Source organism: Alligator mississippiensis, chromosome 3 (genome assembly GCF_030867095.1).
Source record: "Alligator mississippiensis isolate rAllMis1 chromosome 3, rAllMis1, whole genome shotgun sequence".
Lineage (NCBI taxonomy): Eukaryota > Metazoa > Chordata > Crocodylia > Alligatoridae > Alligator > Alligator mississippiensis.
Window position 1 is genome coordinate 254,269,962 of NC_081826.1, and position 22,820 is coordinate 254,292,781.

General features: G+C 41.7%; 1 protein-coding gene across 2 annotated transcripts in view; it reads right to left on the reverse strand.

Moving 5' to 3' along the window:
* Nucleotides 1-9,433: 9,433 nt before the first annotated feature.
* CERT1 (ceramide transporter 1) overlaps nt 9,434-22,820 on the reverse strand; it is a 131,995-nt gene continuing 118,608 nt past the window's right edge. For both annotated transcript variants that reach the window (XM_006271957.4, XM_006271958.4), the window contains 2 exons: nt 19,094-19,230; nt 9,434-12,393 (listed from right to left, as the gene is read on the reverse strand). In XM_006271957.4, coding sequence (XP_006272019.1) covers nt 19,103-19,230 — 128 coding nt within the window. In that variant the 3' untranslated portion in view covers nt 9,434-12,393; nt 19,094-19,102. The remainder of the gene's footprint in view (nt 12,394-19,093; nt 19,231-22,820) is intronic.

Genomic DNA, 22,820 nt, shown 5'->3' on the forward strand with positions numbered 1-22,820 from the left:
ACATACCTATCTTAAGCAACAGGAAAGGACAGCTCCTTAATGAAGGGTATTGTAAATGCCCATCAAATGACAAGGAAATTTAAGTGAATAGTAGAATTGTGAATTTTCCAAGTTAATCAGTGTACATGATTGTTGTCATCAACTATGCAACATGACAGTATGTGGAATACAGTGCCCTCAGCATTTCATGGATGCTGAATTGATGTAAAAATAAGCAGATACTTGAGTAATCCATGAAGATTTAAATTGTGGCTAGCTAATGAACTGGGAGTGTTATTATGACAGTAAATACAATCCTCAAAACTTGAAAGTATATTTCATAATGCAGGTGGCAGCATGTATGTACCCAGAATAACAGTACATCTCGCATGTTTCTACTTAATTCCTAGAACATAATGTAATTCTTTAGGGGACAAAACATGCCTACGGCATCCTTTGTTTCTCAAGATATACTAGTTTGCTCATGTAAAATCAAGCACCATTTTGATTCTCATCAGCATGTTTGGTTTGGAAATACAGGTGTGTATTTTTGTAGTACTGAACACAACAGGAAACCTGTTGAACACAATGGGAAGACTGGTAAAACAGTATATAGTTTCAAAAAAGGTGTTTGGGGGCTAGCCTTCCTGTCAGAACATGTTCTATTGTGGGTTATGTCTCAAATGACTTTTGAGAGCAATAGTATTAAGAGCTTTTGTACTTTTTCATACCATGTTTAATCACTCATCTGCTTTGCTAATACAGAGTCTACATGATTCACAAAATGATAATATTAAAGGATCTGTTAAGTGCCAGCTAGTATTGAGGAAAGTTGTAGTGATGTAACCTGGTACTTCCCCAACTTCTTTATATGGCAGGTCTCTTATTAAACACAGATCCTCTGTTAAACACTTCTCCCAGTTCTGATTCAGACCTTTCTGGGGAAACTTGCAGTGCTCGGTTATATAAAGATACTATTAGGACATTACCAAGAACAAGTTTAAATGATCTATGGTGATGGGTTGAGTTGTTTGGACACATCGTTCCTATTGTTTAAAGCTATTGTTTACTGCATTGGGGAGAACCACCCAGGGAAGTGTTTACATTTGACATTTATTTTTATTTAAGTTCTAAAATACACATAGTGAAAATTTTCGTTCCACAAAGATTCTAATTTTTTGGTTCCAATTCATAATGGAAACCAAATTTTAAACAGCTAAGGTTCCTGCAGTATGAATATTCACTTTTCAAAATAGCTGTATTCCCCCTTGGTGGGGATTTCAAATGAATGGATCACAATATGCTGTAGCAGAGATCTAGTCTCATGAAATAAACATGCTTTAAAATCAAGGAGTAATACAGGTTTCCCTCAATTTATGTGGGTTCGATTTATGCAAATCACTCTTATGCAGTGACCCTTTTGTACCTGAAATTCGTTATATGCGAGGTAAATTTGCATGTATGCAATTGGCATAGGACTGGAGAATGCCATATAAATTGAGTTTGCATAAAGCGAACTTATTTTATACAGTAACGTAAGAAATAGGGGTAAGTTTCCCTGTTGGCTGCTCCCAGGGCCAGCTGGGGTGAGCGTAGACAAGCAGAGTCCCTGGCGGTGCGTGGCATTCACCCCAGCCCCACAGACTCTTTGAAGAAAAGCTTCATAAACATGGCAGGGTGGCGTGGGGGGACCAACTTTAAAATAAAAATATACATACCTGAAAAGCGGAATCTGTAAAAAGGCTCCCATTTGTGGACTTTCAGTATGTTCATCCAAAGCCACATTTGTGGGTGGGTAAGGGAAGCCAGTTTCTGTAGCTAACAGTACAGAATAGGGGTGTGCGAAGTGGGCCCTATTCAATTCGGCCTGAATCAGGGATAGCGATTTGATTAGTTGATTCAGATCACTGCCCTTGATTTGATTCGACTGAATCCGAATCTGAAGATTTGATGCCAATTTGGACATAGACACAGCTTTACATGTATTTTCTACATACCTTGAGGTAGCAGGCATGGCTCATGAACACTGCGATGCTGGGGCGCACGGAGAGTCCGACAGTAGTGCAGTGGGGCCCTCCACGTGCTTGGCGGCAAACCCAGAAGTGGGTCTGCTGGGGAGTGCACGGGGGCCCAGCAGTTATTAAACTAAAATGTACATCTTTTAGATTCATAAAACAAAAGCTAGCTTTCTTAAGCATTATGACAGTGCATCGTGCTTCACTGAAAGTTACTTCCATACCTTATCTAATGTTCACCTGAGTTAATGCTTCCACATTTGAGTTAATGCTTTTAGCTAGTGTTTAAGAGTCTGAGGGTGCCTATAACGCATGCTCTGACATATTCTAATTAGAATGAGCTTTAGTTAACATCCTATGGCCATTTCTAAACGTGCAGCGGGGCTTAATATATGTGATGCTGCACGTTTTAATTAGAGCAGCTCTCTGGGAACCACTAGTGAAGAAGTGTCATCCTCCCCACCCTCAAGCATGTGTATAAGCACCCCTAAGGACTGTGAAATGGTCTATCAGCTTCATTCTGCAGCTCAGATTTGAGTTGCATTCTTTTAGTGTAGGGTTGTTCAACTGGCAGCCCAGGAGCCACAGACTGCCTCCAGAGGATCAGTGTGTGGCCCCTGAGCTCCCACCCAGCTGTTCTTCTCCACATCACTTCAGCTGCTGTAACAGCAGAGGGCTGCAGGCTCCCCTTTCCTTCCTTTCACTTCCTGCCCCAGGGCACAAGGGAGTACACTGCACTATTGCACAAGCTGCAGCCTGGGGTCCTTGCATGGCACAGGGATGGAGAGCAGAGGGTGAGACTGGCTTGGGCTGCATGCCATGCAGAAGTACAAGGCTCTGTGGCTTGTGCTAGTGCAGGTTGTGCAGCATGTGGCTCCCACAGGTATGACCCAGGTGTATGGCCTCTGGCTACTTAGAAGTTGGGCAGTCCTGTTTTTGTGCACCATTGCTTCTTCCTTTTTAAAGTACCTTTCTCTTTTTCCAACCTTGATTTTTCTCCATTTAGCTTGCAATATGTCCATTAGATTATAGCTAGAGGTCCTAGCTAATATTTTGCTGGGGGTTGTAAATACACTTCTAGTCTAAAAAGGAAAAAAAGGGGGCACTAGAAAGGAAGCATTATAGAAAATGGGCACAGAGATTGAAGGGGAAGATTCAAATTAGGATTTAAGTGCAGGAATGGACAGTGTCCACACAACTGATTTTAGGTACCTGGCTGCAAGAGGTCACAAAGGGACACCAGAGTTCTGCATGCCCATCAAGGTAACCAAGATGCAGAAGACTGTCATTCATCACACACAGCATGCAAGGAAGGGAACACTGAATCTAGATGAGAGAAACTGGAAAGGCAAGTGCTTCAAAATTCTGCTTTTTTTCCAGACTTTACCTGCACACCTAACTGCTGCCAAACACCCAAGTTGTGCCTTTGCAAGACCAGGATTCACAGTTCAGAACACGCACCTTGATTTGACCACTGAAGTCACCATTATTAGCACCTCATCATTAGCACCCATCTTTGTCCACTAGCCTAGGGTTAGGAGTACCTCACCCAGGAAGCCGCAGACTCTTAAAGCAGTAGCTCACAAGGGGCTTTACCTATATCTCCCACGGTCAGTTAAGTTCGCTAATGTACAGGCTACAGGCTCAACCAGACTGAGAACATGTTCTGCTCTTTCAGTGGAAACTAGGCCACTGACTATAAAAAGACCTTGAATCAGGGGCCAGAGAAAACAAGCATGGTGGAATCCAAATTAATAGGCGAGAGAACACTTTTGTGGCAGAAAGGAGTCCTAAATTATTGTATTATTTAGTGATTTTATTTAATGATGATTCAAAGCAACAGTCAGCCCCAGCTCCGTGAGTCCTAGGAGCAGGAGCAAGTGCTGAATTAGAACACTTCTAACTCGCCATTAACTCCAGATGTCTCGCTGGTGTGACAATTATGTTCCATAAGCCCCGCCCTAAACTATGGCTTTAGCCAAATCACTTGCACTGTGTCTCTTACTCCACAGATTTATGGCTTCATATTTAAATCCTTTCAGGTATGTTATTGAATGTGATCCACTCAATCCAAGCAACTCCAAGTTTAGCATTTAAAAAACAAACAAACTTAGTGAAATGTTCAGGTTAGGAAAAACATTTAAAATCAGCAGCGCACAAAATTATTTTATGCTCTTCCAGAAAGTTTTATTTTGGGGGAAATACCCTTATACCTTATCCTCTGAATTGGGGCGGTCCAACTCCTAAGTAGCTGGGGGCTGCGGGAGTTGCCATGCACTGCAGGCTGCATGCAATGCAAGTCCCCCATTTCTCACTGTACTGCACAGGCCACCAATGCTCTGCATATGTCCCCATAACCACACTGCGTGAGCCCTCAACACACTGTGCAAGTCCTCACCACAGCATACAGGCCTCCAATGCATTGCATGAGTATTCTCTGCTGTACCACATGGGTCCTGGCCACAGATGTGCCACACCTGCAGGTGCATGTGTGTGTGCAAGACAGCTCCCCCCTGCAGTCCCTGCCACATCATCCTTACTACACAGCAGGCAATTCCTGCTATATTGCTAGTGCCAATGCCACACAGGGTCCCCCACAGTCCTTTGGCCACAGGCTCCCTCACCCCACAGGTGCACCCCTCTGCTTCATCTCCTGGGGTAGAGACAGGCAGCAGAAGCTAGAAGAGAGAGGCAGAGGTGGGGACTTCAGTCGCAGCAGCAAAAAGCAAAGAGGGGATGCTAATACTCCCCAGGAAATTTTACTTTTGGTCTTATTTTATCATGAGCTTTCTCTGCACCAAATGTGTACTGCATCTGAAAGCCTGTCCAAAATTCAATAAAAGATACCACAAAAAAAACCAGAAGACACCTTGTCTGAAGACAACAGAGCTATTGCACAACTGACCCAAGAACACTATGAGGGGGAAAGGGATAGCCCAGTAGTTAGGAGGCAAGCCTGGGACTTGGGAGACTGTTCTCAAGGTCATTAACTTGCAGCATATCTGAGATTGAAGGTGGATATTTAGTTAAATGCTTTGTAGTTCAGGCCAGTGCCTGGTTTAAAAGTAGTACCAGGAATTAGAAGCTCTCACCACTATTACTCATTTTAATTTATTAGTTGCAGAAAATGTCTTTTGTCATCAATGCTGGGAGGCATCTTGCCACACTGACTTGAAACAAAGTTGGCAGAAGGATAAGCCAACATTAATGTTACCTAGGAGAATAAAAGTCAGGATACACATACAACTAAAGACTCTACTATAGGAAGCTCTTAAAAAAAAAAAGGGGGTGGAGGGTAGGGGGAAAGGTTTCTTTATAGAACTTTCTCCAATGAAACTGCTCAGCAGTACATGCATTAAAAAGGTCCATTGTCTACATGTAAAACAGGCTGAAACTATTGGAAATCAACATCCTTGACTGCTGCTTTTTTGTTGCCATGTTCACTCAAATTTACCACTGCTGCAAGTTTACCAGCCCCTTAAAAAGGAACAGGGACTACTGCAAGACAAGGAAGCAGCACTTAGCATTGTCCCGCAATCCATGCAAAAGCAGAAATCTAGGAAACTAAAACTGGGCTGGGGCGGGGGGGAAGAAGACAACATGTAGGATCACACCAGGAGTTGCTTCCTTGCCTGCATCCTATTCCACCCAGTGAGGTAACCCCTTTCCTCCTCCTAGAACACCACTAACTTCTGGACTGGGATGACATAGCTATTCCACACCAATATCAATGCAATTGGTGTTTCTTTTGTCATAGGGACAACAAAAATATAGCTTCTTCAGTTACCAGGCATGGAAGCATTAAAAGTAGAGACAGACAGACGGACCGACCTGGAGTTATAAGGACTAACTTCATAATAGTAGGAACTATTAGCCAATTAGAACAAGGGGCATATACTTGTACGTTGGAATATTGTGATCCTGGTTATAAGTTTTGTGTTTTTCTATAAAACAAAGACAATACAATTAATTTGTACTTGTGCACACACAATAGGTGCTCACCTCATCCCAAAGACATTTATCATACAATATACAGAGTGCTTTAGGGCTAGGAACAAAAATTACACATAAACAGGTATAAGTGATCAGAAACTGGTTCAAATCTGTAACACAACAGAAGTTTAGTGCACATAACTGCTTTCAAAATGGCTGAAACCAGTTTAAGATAAACCTGGATGCATATACTATCAGACTTAACTGATTTAGGTTAAACCAGTTTACTGAACTTGTCCCAGATCCCCTCCAGATTCAAATTAACTCAGTCCCCCAGCATCCCAGAATGCTTTGCACCTCCCCAGCAAACCCCTGCTAGCAGGGTGGGTAGGCTAGCTTTGGCCCAATCTATATGTTTCAGCCAAGCAGGGAGGTGTGCTCTAGTGCCTCCTGGCTTTTTGCCTGGACCACTGTAGGCATGTGGCTGCATTTCCAGAATCAGAAGTGAATGTCTGTTCACTTGCTTATTGGTTTAATCTATGTAGCTTAGACTAACCTGCAAAAATGAAATTAATTCAGCCTCAGGCTTTTTTACTGTCTGTACTTAGCCTAAAAGTAGTAAATTAACTTATCAAGACACGAAGAAAAAACAGATTTAGTTTATTTTGAGGAAAAGAAGAAGAAAATGTAGTACTCTGTACAATAGCAAATTTAAGTTAATCAAGAAATAGGCTTTACATCCTTGACTAGCCATTTGCAGAGATTCCAAGACCTCAGAATGTGAGCCCACATATAGAGCTCAGAGTTCAATTTCTTTTAGCTTAAAGCTAACAGAAGGGTATGGCAAAAAGCACAGTCTGTGGGTAAAACAGTTCAGTAACTGTAGAAAAAACAGTGGGCATGTCTATCTGTCACCATATGGTGACATAGCAATGCATTACATTGTGGTATGGTGATCACGTGGGTCTACATGTGATCACCAGCTATGCTGCCACAGTGGCACGCTCCCCTGGTATAGTGCACCACTATGGTGACAAAGCGGCAAAATCTAACTATACGCCATGTGCATGGTGCAGTAACCACCCATACTGCGCCATGCTTTAGTATTTCCAAAAGGAAGTACTAAAACACAGCACTGCAGCAACATCACCATATGGTGACATGTAGACACACCCAGTAAAGTCAAGTCTTTATACAGGACAGTTTGAAATCCTGGGTCTTGTTGAGTCAGAGCTGTATTTGGCAGAGTTATTGGGGAAGGGGAAATAAAGAGGGTTTATACCATTGCTGCAGTAACTAAACTGTGCTAGTTAATCCCCAGGGTAAGATTACAGCAACCTCAAGACCAGGTAACTAAGGCTAAGTGGTCTTTACCACTTTATACGCTATTGCAGTTCAGTGATCACACCAGCCTAAGTACAAAAGGTAACAGTGGGTGCATCTACACGAGATGCTGACTGCACAGTAGCCAAGAAGTAATGTGCAGTAGTGTCACAGACGGGGTTAATACACTACTGCTCAGTATTACTATGTTACTGTGCAGTAGTGTCACCTAAAAGACGTTTGCCAGTGCTACTGCACAGTAACCTCTAATTACTGTGCATTTTTTTAGTACTTGCTAATACAAGTACTAAATAAATGCGCAGTAGCATCTCATACAAGGAAGAGAAGTGAACAGACTACAATTCTGCAACTGGTACCTTAATGTAGGGCCTATGAAAGGGGGAAGATGGCAGTAGTTGTACCAGGCTCCCCCAAATCAGACCCCTATTTCTTATTTCCAAAATGGGAGAGGGGCCCTACCAGGATGTCCTAGGTCCAAATATTTCTCCCACAGGCCCTAGTCATGAATCTTCTTGATATAATTAATTGTATGTTTAATTTATGAGACTAATTCAATTTACTGTGAAGATTAATTTCTTAAATGTACAGAAATAGAGTATTTTAGAATACAATATAATAGACAAGATTACACTATAGTGCTCTATAAAATTTAGTTTTGCTAAAATATACAATAATATTTTGCTACTGTATACAATTTTACTGTCCATTTTATAGTATTGTTGTAGCAAATGCTGCTTTATATAGGAGCTCACCTGCAGAAGAGGAATACAGTATATAGAACTGAGATTGCCTGCAGTAACCCAGGACAACGGATTATTTCACTTTTATAAATTTATATAGTATCATTTTGAAACCAGGTATAAATACATGTATTTATAATTACACACTAAGTTGGGTTCTTTCCCTATTGCTTTTACTGGCAGGTTACATATCATTTTAAACATCTTCCCAACTGGCACCAACTGCCTTTAAAAGGAGGTTTTACACATTAAGTATTTAATCTTTTAATAGATACTTGTAACTTTAATTAATCTTTATTAAAACACATGCGTGCTCTTGCAAAGAGCTAAGTGTGCATTTTATAAAGCAACAGCATTATAACTTGGCCATAAGCGTTCCAGCTTTCCCTCTAAAGCAGAGGTGGCTAACAGGGCTGTGAGAAGCTTCGGTCACTGATTTGATTTGGTGGCTGAATCTCCAAATCGAATCAGGAGACCCCTTAATCTCTCTGAATTGAATCGGAACCCTCCGAATCAATTCAGTGAGATTCGACAATTCAGACAGTCACAGCTTTAAATGTTTTTTCTACATACCTCAAGGTACCAGGAGGCTTGTGAACACTGAGATGGTGGGGTAGATGGAACGTCCCACAGGAGCATGGTGGAGTCCCCAGCACACACTGCAGCAGACCTGGAAGTGGACCAGAAGCACTTCCGGTCCAGTTCTGGATTCACCACCAAGCACACGGGGGGGGGGGGGGGAGACAGACCTCCGCGATCCTGTGGGACACTCCATCTGCCCCACCATCTCAGTGTTCACGAGCTGCACCTGGTACCTCAAGGTATGTAGAAAAGGCATTTAAAGCTGTGTCTATGGCTGAATCGCTGATTCTCCAAATCTGCACCAAATCTTCAGGTTCGGATTTGGCTGAATCAAATCAGGACAGTGATCTGAATCAACGAATCAAATCACTGCCCCCTGAATCGGGCTGAATCAAATACAGCCTGCTTCATGCACCCCTAGTGCACTAACCTATGGCTCCAGAGTCACGTGCAGATCTTTAGAAGTTAGTATGCATCTCCTTGAATGTTTCCATAGCTATTGTGTCACGTGTGCTTGTGCAAATTGGTCACTGTGTGGTTGTGCAAAAATTCAAGGAGACTCGTATTAACTTCTGAAGAGCTGCATGTGGCTCCGGAGCCGCAGGTTAACTACCCCTGCTCTAAAGGGTGCAAAAGTACATTCTTCAGTGTGTAATCTTCTATATATAAAAAATTATCCACTTTACTTCTAGAAGTTTTAAGCTACTGTCCTACAAAAAACATTAATTTCTTGAATCTAACCATGACAATCTAGAAACCTTAGTTGTTATATTAAGATGCAGTTTATAACATTTTACCTCTTCAAAGCATTGAACATTAAGAATAACTACAAACCAGAACTTTTGATCATAATACCTTTAATACTTTTCACTTTTAAATACTGGTTTTAAAATTTGTGATTGTAACATGGAAGAGCCAACTTTTTAATTTTTAAAACTTATCATTAGGATCATAAAGCTATCAGAACAATCAGTTACACTCTACACACTCAAGGTACTCAAAATGTGATTTATGTTTCCAGTCTGTAGATGAACAGTGGTAAATTCAACAGTACAACTGTGGACAAAAATGAATGGTGGACAATCTGATTAGTTTAAAGAAAAATCAGCACAATTTCAGATAAGACAGCTCAGCCCAACTAGGTAAAAAAGTTTGCCCTTCAAGTGCCAATGGGATCTTTTATAGCGAAAGTGTGTCAGATTGATCCTATATCCCCAGAAGACACTGAACAATTTCCAGTGTTTAATCTAAACCATTTTTTCAGACTGAACAAACTGCCATGTTAGGTATTCCACAGTTATCTAATTTGGTTAAGACAACAGAAACTGGGGTACAATCCCATGTAAAAATTGCTGCTTTTCTTTTCTCCAATTGGGCTGAATTAAACTGAATTGGCATACCTTTGAAACAAAAAGTTACAAGGGCAGGGATCCCTGCTTAAAAATGGAACTGAAACTGTAGGAATAAGACAGTTACATAAAATTGAAAGAAAAAAAGAGCCCAAGTGTTGGAAGTGGGATTAAAAAGATTTAAGAAAGCCCCAAAAGTAAGGAAGGCAGGAGATCTTTTCTGGAAGAAAGAGTATAAATCGCTATACATCTGAATAGCCTGAGAAGCCTATACTTCACACACTTATTTTAAGGGTCAATACCTGTGACCTTGACCTTGCAAAATTGAATAATTTCTTAGATGTCTCTCATAACTCTTATTGGGCAGGGCTTGCTGCAGTGAAGTACAAGTGATTTTATCTAAAAGTAAAAGGTATTCTTTACAAATAGTATCTGTAGTGTATTTTTATTTACAGAATAAATTGCAAAAGTACATCACATTTAGTGCAAATGCAACTAATGATATTATGATTTATATACTGCTTTGTAAACTTTCCATACAATTGTAAAATAAAGCTATCCAATTAAATTAAGAAAATTACTTGTCTGTGTTCAGTTGAAAGGAGTTAAACATTTATACATTTGGGATATATAATTATTTTTTGTAAAGTTCCCATCAGTGGCTATGGCAGATGAATCATTGTTCAATTGATTGTAAAGATGAAGCACATTTGAGGTAAGACATTCTTTAAATATTATACAAAATGCTCACTGGTGATGTAGTAAACGTACAGTTTTTCATCTTATTTGCCTTGCTAACATTACCATATAGGCACTTTTCTATATAATCAAATTAAGAATAGAATTATTCTGTAATAAGGCATATTCTATGCACATCATTTAAAAAGGCAAATAAAAAAGGAGAAAAATTATGGAGCATGAAATCTATGTGCATGTGTTTAATCATATTATGAATGTTTCTAATTTTTTTATGCAAAATAAAGACTAACATACAAGGAAGTAATTCATTTTTAACACTGTGCAGGTATCTTATTTAATTAGCCAAATTTAATTGAATCCATTTTATATTACAATAAGTTTAATTTAATCTTCAGGTACCTGCTATACTATACCAAATAAAACTTTCTTTTGGAAAAAATATATCTCTGAATCTCACATTTTGATACAAAAGTGAAATGCCCAAGAATACCTTGGAATAGTCTCCAACTAAAAGGACATCAAATAAGATGTCTATTAAAGCAAGTACCAGCCTCTGCCACAAACATCTCCTAGTGACTACTTCCAGAGACATGCAAAATATTTGATATTTACATTTCTCACAGCAACTAAGGGGAACTTTTCTTTTAGAATCTATGGATTTTCATAGCTCTTAATGTTTACCTCTTGATCAAAAAATGTAACGCAACTTATATTTCTGTGTGAACCTCAGAGCATGGCTTTATTAAGATGAGAAACAAGACGTGCAGGACCAGGAAATAATATACTTGCTTTTACTTCCAGACTTGGAATGTTGCCCTATGTAGTCCAATTTGCTTCAATAAATATTACAGTGTACCTTTCACTGTTTCAGGAAAACCCTGGATATCATGCAAGAAAGCAGCCCACATGTAGCATGGACAGACCACCACTGCAGCTTTTCAGTCAGTTTTTTGCCTGCTCATACAGAATCTAACTAGAAATTTCTGGATCATGTTCAATAACAAAAATTCTGTAGCACATATTACATAACTAAAAAATACAATAGAAATATAAAGATATCTGGAAAAAATAAAGCTTTTCACACTCTTCCTCCCTCAGAGCCAAAGGTCTTCATAGGAGTAAGACAATAGAAAAGGAAAAGTCATAAGGATATTGACAGCCCTCAGTTAATAACTGACATTTTACATAACAAGATTATTCATTTTAGAAACAAGCAGCAATAAACTATGATTATACAAAGCAAAACAAAACCTGCCAAAAAGTCACCTAGATTTTACTGCAAACCTGTAAAAAATAATACAAACAGGTTTTTGTGCATATAAAGCACATACGGGATGCTATATGTGCATTTGTCTTTTGTGCTTTTTAGACATGCACAAAAACAGGAACTGTGTGAGTTATCTTATAAAGGTCCACAGCAAACAAAAGCTTTGCAAATTGTTTAAAATTAAAGCAGTAACTCAAGTTGGTGATTCAAAGTTGTATTTCTCTCCTCTAAAGCAAGCAAATAAAAAGAGCCATATACATGTATCAATACATGTATTTATAATTACACACTGATTCAGCAGGACAGCTAGCAGGAGACAGCTAGTGTTAGATGTTCAGCTTCATGGTGTTGCAATATTTCTTCACTTTAGTACACAAAGCCTAGGACTTGGGCCATAAAGACTGTAGATCCTATGTTCCAGCTTGGAGCATTCAATTTGGGTTCTCTCTCCAACATGGAATGTTCACACAGTCTTGTTCCAACCACTGTCAAAAACATGGAAAGAACATGGCAGAATTAATTTTGAGTATCACATAAGTTATGAAATATGTTTCTAGAAAAAGTGCAATTCAGAAACTCTTTTCCTGTTTGTACGAGCCAAGTTTACCAATTCAGTCAAGCCATCTGTAACCGAAGGCATCTAAAAGGCATTCAAGGAAAAGTGACATCATTACAAAAGAGGATCATATGACTCAGATTTTTAGGGCTTTGTATGCTAAATGAAACCTATTCAAGAGCTAGCCAGTGTAAAGATCAGAACAGCAAGCAGGCAAAAATCCATCTAGTCTACTTTCTGCTATATCAGAGCTGCCAGATTCTGCCCACACAGCTGACACTTTACTGCTCTAGCCTAACAGTCATGTGTCAAAGCATACTGCAATCTCAGTGTAACGTCACAAAAGCACACACCTAAATCTTCCATAAGCAAGAAGCTTGCATCTGATAACATAATTGAGACTGCCCTGAAAAAGACTGGCGAGCCAATTAACATCAGCTGTGACCAGATAGTGACATTCAAAACTACATCAGCACTTGACAACAGATACTCACCAATGGCCGAGACATCTATTTGACTAAATCTACATCATTTTGTGATTTTACAGTAAAAATGAATCAATCCCAAAAATCCTAAATCAATATCCTGTCAACTAGATGACAAAAGAATGAAATTGTTCTTTGCTAAAAGATGAATCTCATATCAAAAAATCCCATTCCTCAAAACATACAGAACTAGTCTCCGCTTTGATCATGAGGATCTTCATTGGGATGCTGGACACCTCAACTATTCATCTTTCAGAACAAGTAAAGAGAGTGTAATGTGTACAGAAAGATATTCAACTTCATAAACCCTTGATTTGTTTCAAAATATAGGAGTTTAAGACTATGTTTGACAGATGAGGAACGGTCAATGCTGACTCTTCTCATGCATTTCTAGCTTATTAAAAACCTAGTCTACGTTTAGGTAACATCAGTCCATTCACTCCAATATAGCCAATCAGACTAAAACATGCAAACAAAAATGGTTTGCACCATTTGCACTGAATTTGGACATACTACAACGTAAAATTAAAATTCTCAAAATATATGTACAATTTGTTTGGAAAAAATCAACCACTTTTCTCACATACCACACACGACACAATAAGACTGACAGGACCTGGCCCCAGGGGCAGCTGCGATGCCCCTTGGGGACCGTGCAACTCCTGGCCCACTCCAGCTCCTCAGGGTATCCTCCCATTTTCCTTGCCTGCCACTCCTTGATAGAATTATTTTATCATTAAAGGGAAGCTGCTCCAGAGTCCCAAAGCAACCCATAGTTGGTTTTGGCCAGCAGGCCCCTCCCATACCCAGGAGACCCTAGCCCTGCCCCTAAGGCACTAAGCTGCAACTCCTGGCCCTGTCAGTGCCTCAGTTGCCTTACCAGCTATTTGAAGCCTCCAGCTTCCCCTGTAGCCATACTTATGCCTCACAGATGTTCCTTCAAGTTCATCCACCAGGCCTACTGGCCCTGTCTGTTAACCAACCCACTGAGCCTGCTGGGCCCCTGGTCCTTGTCTGGCTTCTGCCCCTCTTGGGTTTCATTCCCTTTTACCAGGCTTTAGTCCTATTGGCTTAAGTCTGCTATGGCTTCAGTGTCACTGCCTTGGCTTAGTTCCTCCAGCCCTCTGGGTCTCTAATCCTAGGCTGAACTGCTTTAACTCACTCCATCTTTAGTCTTCTGGATCCTTGAACTCAGGCTGGGCTGCTTTCAATCACAGAATCATGGAAAATTTGGGTTGGAAGGGACCTCAGGAAATCATCTGCTCCAACCCCGTAACTCAAAGCAGGATCACCCCCAACTAGATCATTCCAGCCAGGGTTTTGTTGAACCAGGCCTTAAAAACCTTCAAGGAAGGAGAGTCCACCACCTCTCTAGGTAATCTCTTCCAGTGCTTCACCACCCTCCCAGTGAGAATGTTTTTCCTAATAACCCACCTAAACTTCCCTTGCTGCAGCTTGACACCATTGCTCCTTGTTCTGTCATCTGCCACCGCTGAGAACAGTCTAGCTCCATCCTCTTTGGACCCCCTTTAAGATAGCTAAAGACTGCTATTAAATCCCCTCTGTCTTCTCTTCTGCAGACTACATAAGCCTAGTTCCCTCAGCCTTTCCTCAGAAGTCATGTGCCCCGGTACCCCTAACCATTTTCACCGCCCTTCGCTGGACTCTCTCCAACACATTCACATCCTTTCTGTAGCAGGTGGGCCAAACTGGACATGGTACTCCAGATGTTGCCTTACCAGTGCCAAATTGTGGGGAACAATTGCATCCTTCAATCCGCTGGCAGCGCTCCTAATACAGCCCAGTATGCTGTTAGCCCTCTTGACAACAAGAGCACACTGCTGACTATATCAAATCTTATTCTAACCCTCAGGTCTTTTTCTGCAGAGCTGCTGCTTAGCCAGTTGGTTCCAAGCCTATAGCGGTGCATGGGATTGTTCAGTCCTATGGTTCAGGACTTTGCACGTGTCCTTGTTGAACTTCATGAGATTTCTTTTGGCCCAATCCTCCAATTTGTTGAAGTCACTCTGAGTCCTAAGCCCTACTCTACAGCGTATCTACTACTCCCCCCAGCTTGGTGTCATCTGCAAGCTTGCCGAGGGTGCACTCCATTCCATCTTCCAGATTGTAATGAGGATATTGAACAAAACCAGTCCTAGGACATACCCGAGGCACTCCACTTAATAATGACTGCCAACTAGAACAAGCTATTGATCGCTACCTGTTAAGTCCGACAATCCATCCAGCTTTTCTATCCACCTTACATTCCGTTCATCCAACCCATATTTTCTTACTTTGTTTGCAAGAATGCTGCGGGAAGCCTATCAAAAGCCTTGCTAAAGTCAAGGTACATCACATCCACTACTTTCCTTGCATCCATACAGCCAGTCATCTCATCATAGAAGGCAATCAGGTATGTCTTGCCCCTGCCCTCAGGCATGACTTGCCCTTGGTGAGTCCATGCTGACTCTTCCCGATTACTTTCTTCTCCTCCAAGTATGCAGAAATGGATTCCTTGAGGACCTGATTTTTCCAGGGACTGAGGTGAGGTTGATTGGTCTGCAGTTTCCTGGATCCTCCTTCTTCCCTTTCTTAAAAGGTTGGCCCTATATTTGCCTTCTCCAATCGTCCGGAACCTCCCCAGTCACCATGAGTTTCCAAAGATAATGGCCAGTGGCTCAGCCAGCTCCCTCAGCACCTTGGGATGCATTGCATCTGGCCCCATGGACTTGTACATATCTATCTTCTCTAAAAAGTCCCTCACCTGTTCTTTCACCACTAAGGGCTGCTCACTCCCTACACTGTATTGCCTGGTGCAGAAGTCTAAGAGCTGATCTTACCCATGAAGACAGAGGTAAAAAAGGCACTGAGTACTTAATCTTTTCCTCATCATCTGTCACTAGGTTGCCTCCCCCATTCAGTAAGGGACCCACACTTTCCCTGACCTTCCTCTTGTGCTAACATACTTGTAGAAACCCTTCTTGTTACACTTTATGTCCCTTGCTAGCTGCAACTCCAGTTGTGCTTTGGCCTTTCTGACTTCATCCCTGCATGCCTAAGCAATATGCTTATACTCTCCAGTCATCTGTCTAAGTTTCCACTTTTTGTAAGCTTTCTTTTTGTGTTTAAGCTCAAAGAGTTCTCTTACACCAAGCTGGTCACATGCTATATTTGCTATTCTTCCTGCACTTTAGGATAGTTTTTTCTTGCCCCTTCAGTAAGGTTTTTTTAAAATACAACCAGCTGGCCTCCCACAGCATCCTGCCCATCAGTTTCCTGAGGGAGTCCAAGCCTGCTTTTTTGAAGTCCAGGGTCCATACTCTACTGCTCACCTTTCTTGCTTTAGTCAGGATCCTGAAGTTGATTATCTTGTGGTCACTGCTGCCCAAGTGACCAATGGCCCAGCCTGCAGCCCTCTGGGTCCCTGACCACAGGCTAAGTTGCCTAACACTGGCCTGGGCTCTCCCAGTTTCAGCTTAGTTAATCACATCAGCCTCAACCCTCTGGGTCCCTGATGCCAGGGTAGGCTGCCTGCCACCGAGGGCCCCACGAGGCACCCCTCTGTGGCCTCCACAGCTTCCCCATAGCCACAACCCATCCTCCGGTATCTACCTTAGTCAAAACAAATACAAGCAAATCGATTAGCACTTAACACTCTCCCTGCAGCTCTCTGGGACAGCTTGGGTGTTAGTCATTCCATCTCCTGCAGCAATCTTGCTCAGCAGCTCCTCTCCCTGAAGCCTGCAGGGCCAGACTGATGGCTAAATCTCAGGCACTGGTTGTGTATGCCCCAAAGTCCCACCTTGTCCTGTCAGATGGCTCTCCAGCCACACACAGGGGTTTCTCCTTTTGGCTTGATCATCATCCTGTCCTCCTCTGCTGCAGCTTAGCTTGCAGTTCCTAATCCTGTGCTGCCCGGAGGTCTGCCCCTTGGCAGCATGCTACATAGCAGCCAGCTCCAGAACAGTCCCTCTAAATGGTAGCGCCTATGCTGTTGTTGTTTCTGGCCTGCTTGCTTTCTGATGGCTTTCTCTCTAGTAGCTAGCTTGCTTCTTAGCTGCCCAGCTCCCTGCCCTACACAGCAAGCTTGATCTGCTGCTCTCTCCTTAAAGTAACAATAGCCTTTGGCTCTCTGTTACAAAGAGACATTTTGTTTTGGGGAATGACTAAAAAAAAAGATTTATCCAGAGATATGGCCACGGTGGAGAATGGGCTCACTTCACCCTCCCTTTCCTGCTCAGGCAAAAGCTACAGTTTTAACTCCTTTTACAGCTGAATTGTCAAAGCTGAAATTGTAGCTGCTAGTGAAGATTGAACTCTATTGGTAGATCTAGGATTTTGAAGAGAGCTAAAAAACACACAAGGCAGAGCTGTGAAATAGGAGAGACCAAAAGTGGCTAACAGACAGCAGAACTGCTAAAGAATGGACCTTGATTAGTGGAATGTCTTGACTATTAAAAAAAGGAAAGTAAGCTGTTAATACCAAGATGAAAAACAATTAGCAGGAATCAAGTAGATAATGAGTCATGAAGTCAACCAACTTCCTCAACACTACTAGAACCAAAATGCCACTGTTGCCATTCCAGCCAGAGAAATCAGCTCCTTTGCTTAAAGACAAAATTGGGATGTGTGGAAAGCTAATTTTGAAAGGGAAGAAAGTGCATATGGTATAAGCAGGGGGAATAAAAACAATTAAAAAAAATGAATTTTTAAAAATTTAAAGTCAGTTTTTTAAATTTAATCGTATTTTTTATTTTTGTTAAGATGCTTTTTAAAAAAAAGAATAAACCTATAATCAAGATGGTCTCAAATAGTAAATAATTAGAAGTTATAATCCTTACTCCATGATGATATCTTTGAGCTTTAACGTATCTTAAATTGAAACTATGTGTTCATGTAACCTTCTTAGAAAAGTTTTATAAATAGGTCACAACAGGCCATGGATTATATATGGGGCCCAATGTTATGGGGTTCCCAGAGGCTCCTCTATTGATTAGATTAAAGAAAACCACTCTACCCAGTGGGACTCAGTGCTCAGCCTAGAAGATTCCATTAAGCATCTCTGTGATGCTTATTTTCAGTTCTCAGACTGTGGATGCGTCTCCTGAGTTAACATCCTTGTTAACAGCAGCATAGAGAAATGAGAGACCAGACCTGATTACCTACCCATCAGCCCTCTCATCTCTGCAAGTTTGTGTACACAGAGTCATGCCCTTATCTCTCTCTAACTTCTTGAAACATTTCACTTTTAAATGAATTTGTTTGTTGGGGTGGAGTAGATCTGGGCAAGGAGGAAGAGTCTGGAGATAAATGCAAGGAGGGAGGGGCACTAGAAACAAAATAAACATTTTGAGCAGAATAGTCCAGAAGTCTTGAGTATGACAGAAGTCTATGTTTCTGAGTACACAGCCTCTTAATTGATTTGAGATCTAGTGAAGGAATGGTATGGTAGAAGGGAAAACCTATCATGGCAGCAGGCTTGCCAGGCCATAAAAGAGAAGAAATCTAGAAGAAAGCCCCAAGCTAATAACCTATGGCTGCACTCATCTGATGTCCTCTTAATATAGCATGGCAAAATTATCTGCTAAATATCCATGATTAATTTAGTGAATTGGAAATATATTGGGAGGTAGACTATCTCCTTCAATTAGCTTTGGTAAATAAAATAACCTAATCATAATTCAGTTGTCTGATGTAGTTGCAAAATGAATCTGAAAAAAATCAAAATCACTGCTTTAAAATCTAGTGTGTACCTTCGAAAAATGAAACCTACATCTCCGAGTTGTGAATAATATACATGAAGGTTATATCAAACAACAAGAATGCACATTTGTAGAAAGAGATTAAAATCGAGGCTTCCTGACCAGTGATTTAAATAGTGATTTAAGTTGTGATTTAAAACAGATTTCATTTAAATCAAATTCATCCTGGCTATGAGAAGAAATATGGTAATCGTAAATCTTATTTTTCTACATACATAGAAAATAAATGTATTTGCTAAATAAGTGTTACTGCAAAATTCAGAATACATATGCAAGTTCTTATCTCTGAAAATGTTTAAACATTTCTACACTGCTTATCTTTGGTTTAGCCTTAAGTACTTACATCAACATATAATGAAAAAGTGACAAGTTCAGCAAATACCTGTTAATACTAGAATAAAATAGGCTTTCCTGCTGTTTTCTCTTGCACATATGATGTGAAACGCTTCAGGAATTTGGGATACTCCCGTTTTGCCACTGCCCGTAACACTGAGGCTGGTGCCCATCCCCCAGGGTTCACTAAAAAAAAAAAAAAATTAAACTAGATATAAGTTGCATTTGCACATAGGTGGCTGGACAGGTAAATGCTTCATAGTATATCACATTTACAGACAAAATGTATGCTTAATGTTGACCATCCATCCCCTGCAATCCAGAAGCACAATTTCTTAACAACTGGTTGAATAGATATAGAAATTATAACGCCTAAGTAGCTAAGGGAATACCATTTGTTATTTACTAAAAATCTAAAGCACTATTTAAAGTTACACAGAGCCAGATTATGCCACTCAGGATGATTCCTGTTTTTAAACTCAGTCAGGATCCTATCCAGGCCAAGATCTGGTATCAAACTAATGTCAAGTTTGCAGGTACAATCTGTGGAAAATATTATACACATTTAAAGGCTGATGAAGAATCTAGTCTACTTCTGGGTTCTCCACCGAGCATGCGGGGGGGATCCCCCGCACTCCTGTGGGACACTCCATCCGTCCCAGCACTGCAGCATTCACGAGCCATGCTTGGTACCTTGAGGTATGTAGAAACAACATTTAAAACTGTGTCTATGGCCGAATCGCCGGTTCTCCGAATCAGCATAGAAACTTCAGGTTCGGATTTAGCCAAATCAAATCGGGGACAGTAATCTGAATCAATGAACTGAATCACTGTCCTTGATTTGAGCTGAATCCGAATTGAATAGGACCCATTTTGCACACCCCTTCTGGACTGACTAGCAAGACTCTGCAGGGCTCTTGGTGACATTAATGGCTCCCACTCCACTGATCTCATAGCAGGATCAGGGCCATTGACAGCTAGAAAACAAATGCAATGGCAAATAAGAGCCAGGACAGTAAGAGGCAAGCAACTGGGAGTAGAATGGATTTTAGTTAATTTGTTATCACAACACAGGTATATGTGATAAAACAAAAATCATTTAGCCAAGATGCCCAAATAGAAGACTATAATCCTATAGCATTTTTCAGAAAGAACACATACCTCCAGCATTCTTGTTCTTGTTTCTCATTCAAAAAAAAAAAAGTATTTGATTTACTGCTCAATGGTGTTGTACTTGCCTGTACTCTCAGTGTTTTACTAACTGCTTTGTGCAGCATTATTCTAGATTAGTTCAAATTTGAATGGGTCTCTCAATACACTCCAATTCTGGGAAAATGCATTTTGGTATAGAACACCAGCATTGCCTATAATGTAGTAACGGTACTGAAACTATAACATTCCAGAGCCCTATGAAAATTAAAAGTGTAATCGACAGAATACATTTTAAATTCAGTAAATTCAAGCACTATGCACTAATCACATTACCTCCATATTTATTTGAATTAAAAATAGAATTGTTTATTGATGCTGCAGGATTTAGTGCTTCTGTAAAAATTCCTTGTCACAATACTGAGCTGCATATGGAGATTTTACTAAAGAAAACGTAATACAGCAGTATTAAAAGAAATGGTATTGATAATACATTAAATAATTCCCAGGTATTTGAGAGAACAGTTGATCATTCTGCTACTCCGCACTATGGATGTGGACAGATGATCATATACATTGTTGTAATTTACATTGGTTTTGCACATCTACATTAGTTATACCTAGGTACTTAACCAACTGATGCTCACTTATTAGGGGTAGGCTCTTATTACTACAACCCCCCACTAGGTGGCAGGAAGCAGGTAACAGCTTTGTTGCAAGCTAACAATTACCATGGGTCAAGCTGCGTAGATATCAGATTCTTACAGGAACAAACTGACTTTTATTAGTAGATGTTTAGGATTGTAAATCCAAAAAAAGCTGACAAAGCTGATAGGGAAATACAGAGCGCCCAGGCGAGGGACTAACAATAAAAGGATGGGGGTGAGGTGGGGAACGCAACTAGGTTACAGGCAATACAAAGTTAGCCAACGACGCTGAGAGAAAAAGAGGATAGAAACACACAAACCCGTTACAATGGTCCGCAATGATGGAAGAAGTGGTCCGAAGAAAAAGTGTCTCAGTCTATATACAGTCTCATCGCGGGGGTCCTTTTCGGGTGGTGCAGGGTCGTCTGTTGCTGAAGAATCCTCTTGAAGTGAAGGTCCGTCTGGTGCAGAGGTGGGGTTCAGGCGGTCCCCTCTGGGTCTGGTCCAGTGGCTGTTCTCCTGGTGGGGTCCGTGTACTGGCGGTGGCCCGTGATGTGCTCGACGTAGATGTTGCGGGACCACCAGATGGTGTCGGACACCATGAGGCAGCGCATCAGCTTGGCGTAGCAGCGGGAGACGCGGCAGGCACGCAGGACGCTCTCGTTGCTGGGGTCCCAGGCTCCGAGCGTTCCCACGATGAGCGCATTGACCGTCACGTCATAGCTGCGGCCCCTCAGGGTGTCGGCCAGCGGGGCGTACTTCTCCCGCTTGTGAGCCCGGGCATCGGTGAAGGCTTGGCGCCGGTTCTCGAACGGGATGGTGACGTCCACGATGATGACCTTCTTGGCCTCCTTGTGGGTGATCACGATGTTGGGGCGCATCTGGCTCTCACAGCCCGGGACGGTGCGGTTGACGGAGACCTGCCCCACTGCGGCCAGGATGGCCCTGACCCGGCGGTCCTGGACAGCGTTGTGGCGGAGCTGCTAGGCCCTGGCGCGTGGCTTGCAGCTGCACAGCACGTGGGGGAGGGTTGCGGCCGCGTAGCCGCATCGTCGGCACCTCTTGTCCCGGTGGCCAAAGAGGACGGCCCTGTTGAGAGGCAGGCAGTTGAGGCAGGCATGGTGGAGGAAGCGACAGTCCGCGAAGCGCGTGAAGTGGTTGCTGGTGTCCCACTTCGAGGTGACGTCGAAGACCTTGCCCTGGTCGGGTCTGGCCCTCAGGTCGCCTGTGTACTTGTTGCGGATGGCGTCCTTCAGGAACCTTTCCAGGAAGGTTCTTGTGCGGGGCGTCATGGTCACGGGGTCAGCGTGCGGGGCTGGTTGCAGGGAGACTCCCAGCTCCTGGCACTCCTCGGTCCAGGTCCATTCTACACTAGAAATTAAGCCAGTCTAAGGATCTGCGCTGTCCGTCTCCTACCTTTTTAAAATGGTGTAAACCCCTCAACTACCTAGGCCAGTTCTTAACCTCTCTAGACCCAAAGCTCCCCTTGGAAAATGCCAGCTCTTAGGTTTTCACTTGTTCCTTTGACTACAGAACACTACTACAGTGATTCTTCTGTTACAAGGAACTCAAAGACAATACCAAGTCAGAATGCTGCTGACTGTATGGATTTCTATTTGAAATCTGTGTTTAAATGTTGTAAATTATGTTGGTACACCTAACAGTGCATGAAACCCTGTTTAAGAATCCCTGGTCTAGTCCTTCAAGGAGTCATGCTGAAAAATGTGGAAAGCAAGTGAAGAGATGCATGCATGCATTACTCTAATATTTTGTGCTTTGAAAGGGAAACTATTATATAGTTCCTAAGTTATCCTTTAAAACAGCAGTTCTCAACCTTTTTTACCTTTTACCCTTTCATAATTTTTCAGCATTTAGGGCCATGCTAGTTGAGAACCAATGAGACAACCTAGTTCATGTCAGCTGAGTGGAGTACCAGAGCGGGTTCAGTCTTCTGTGACATTTGTTTTTTCTCCCCACCAA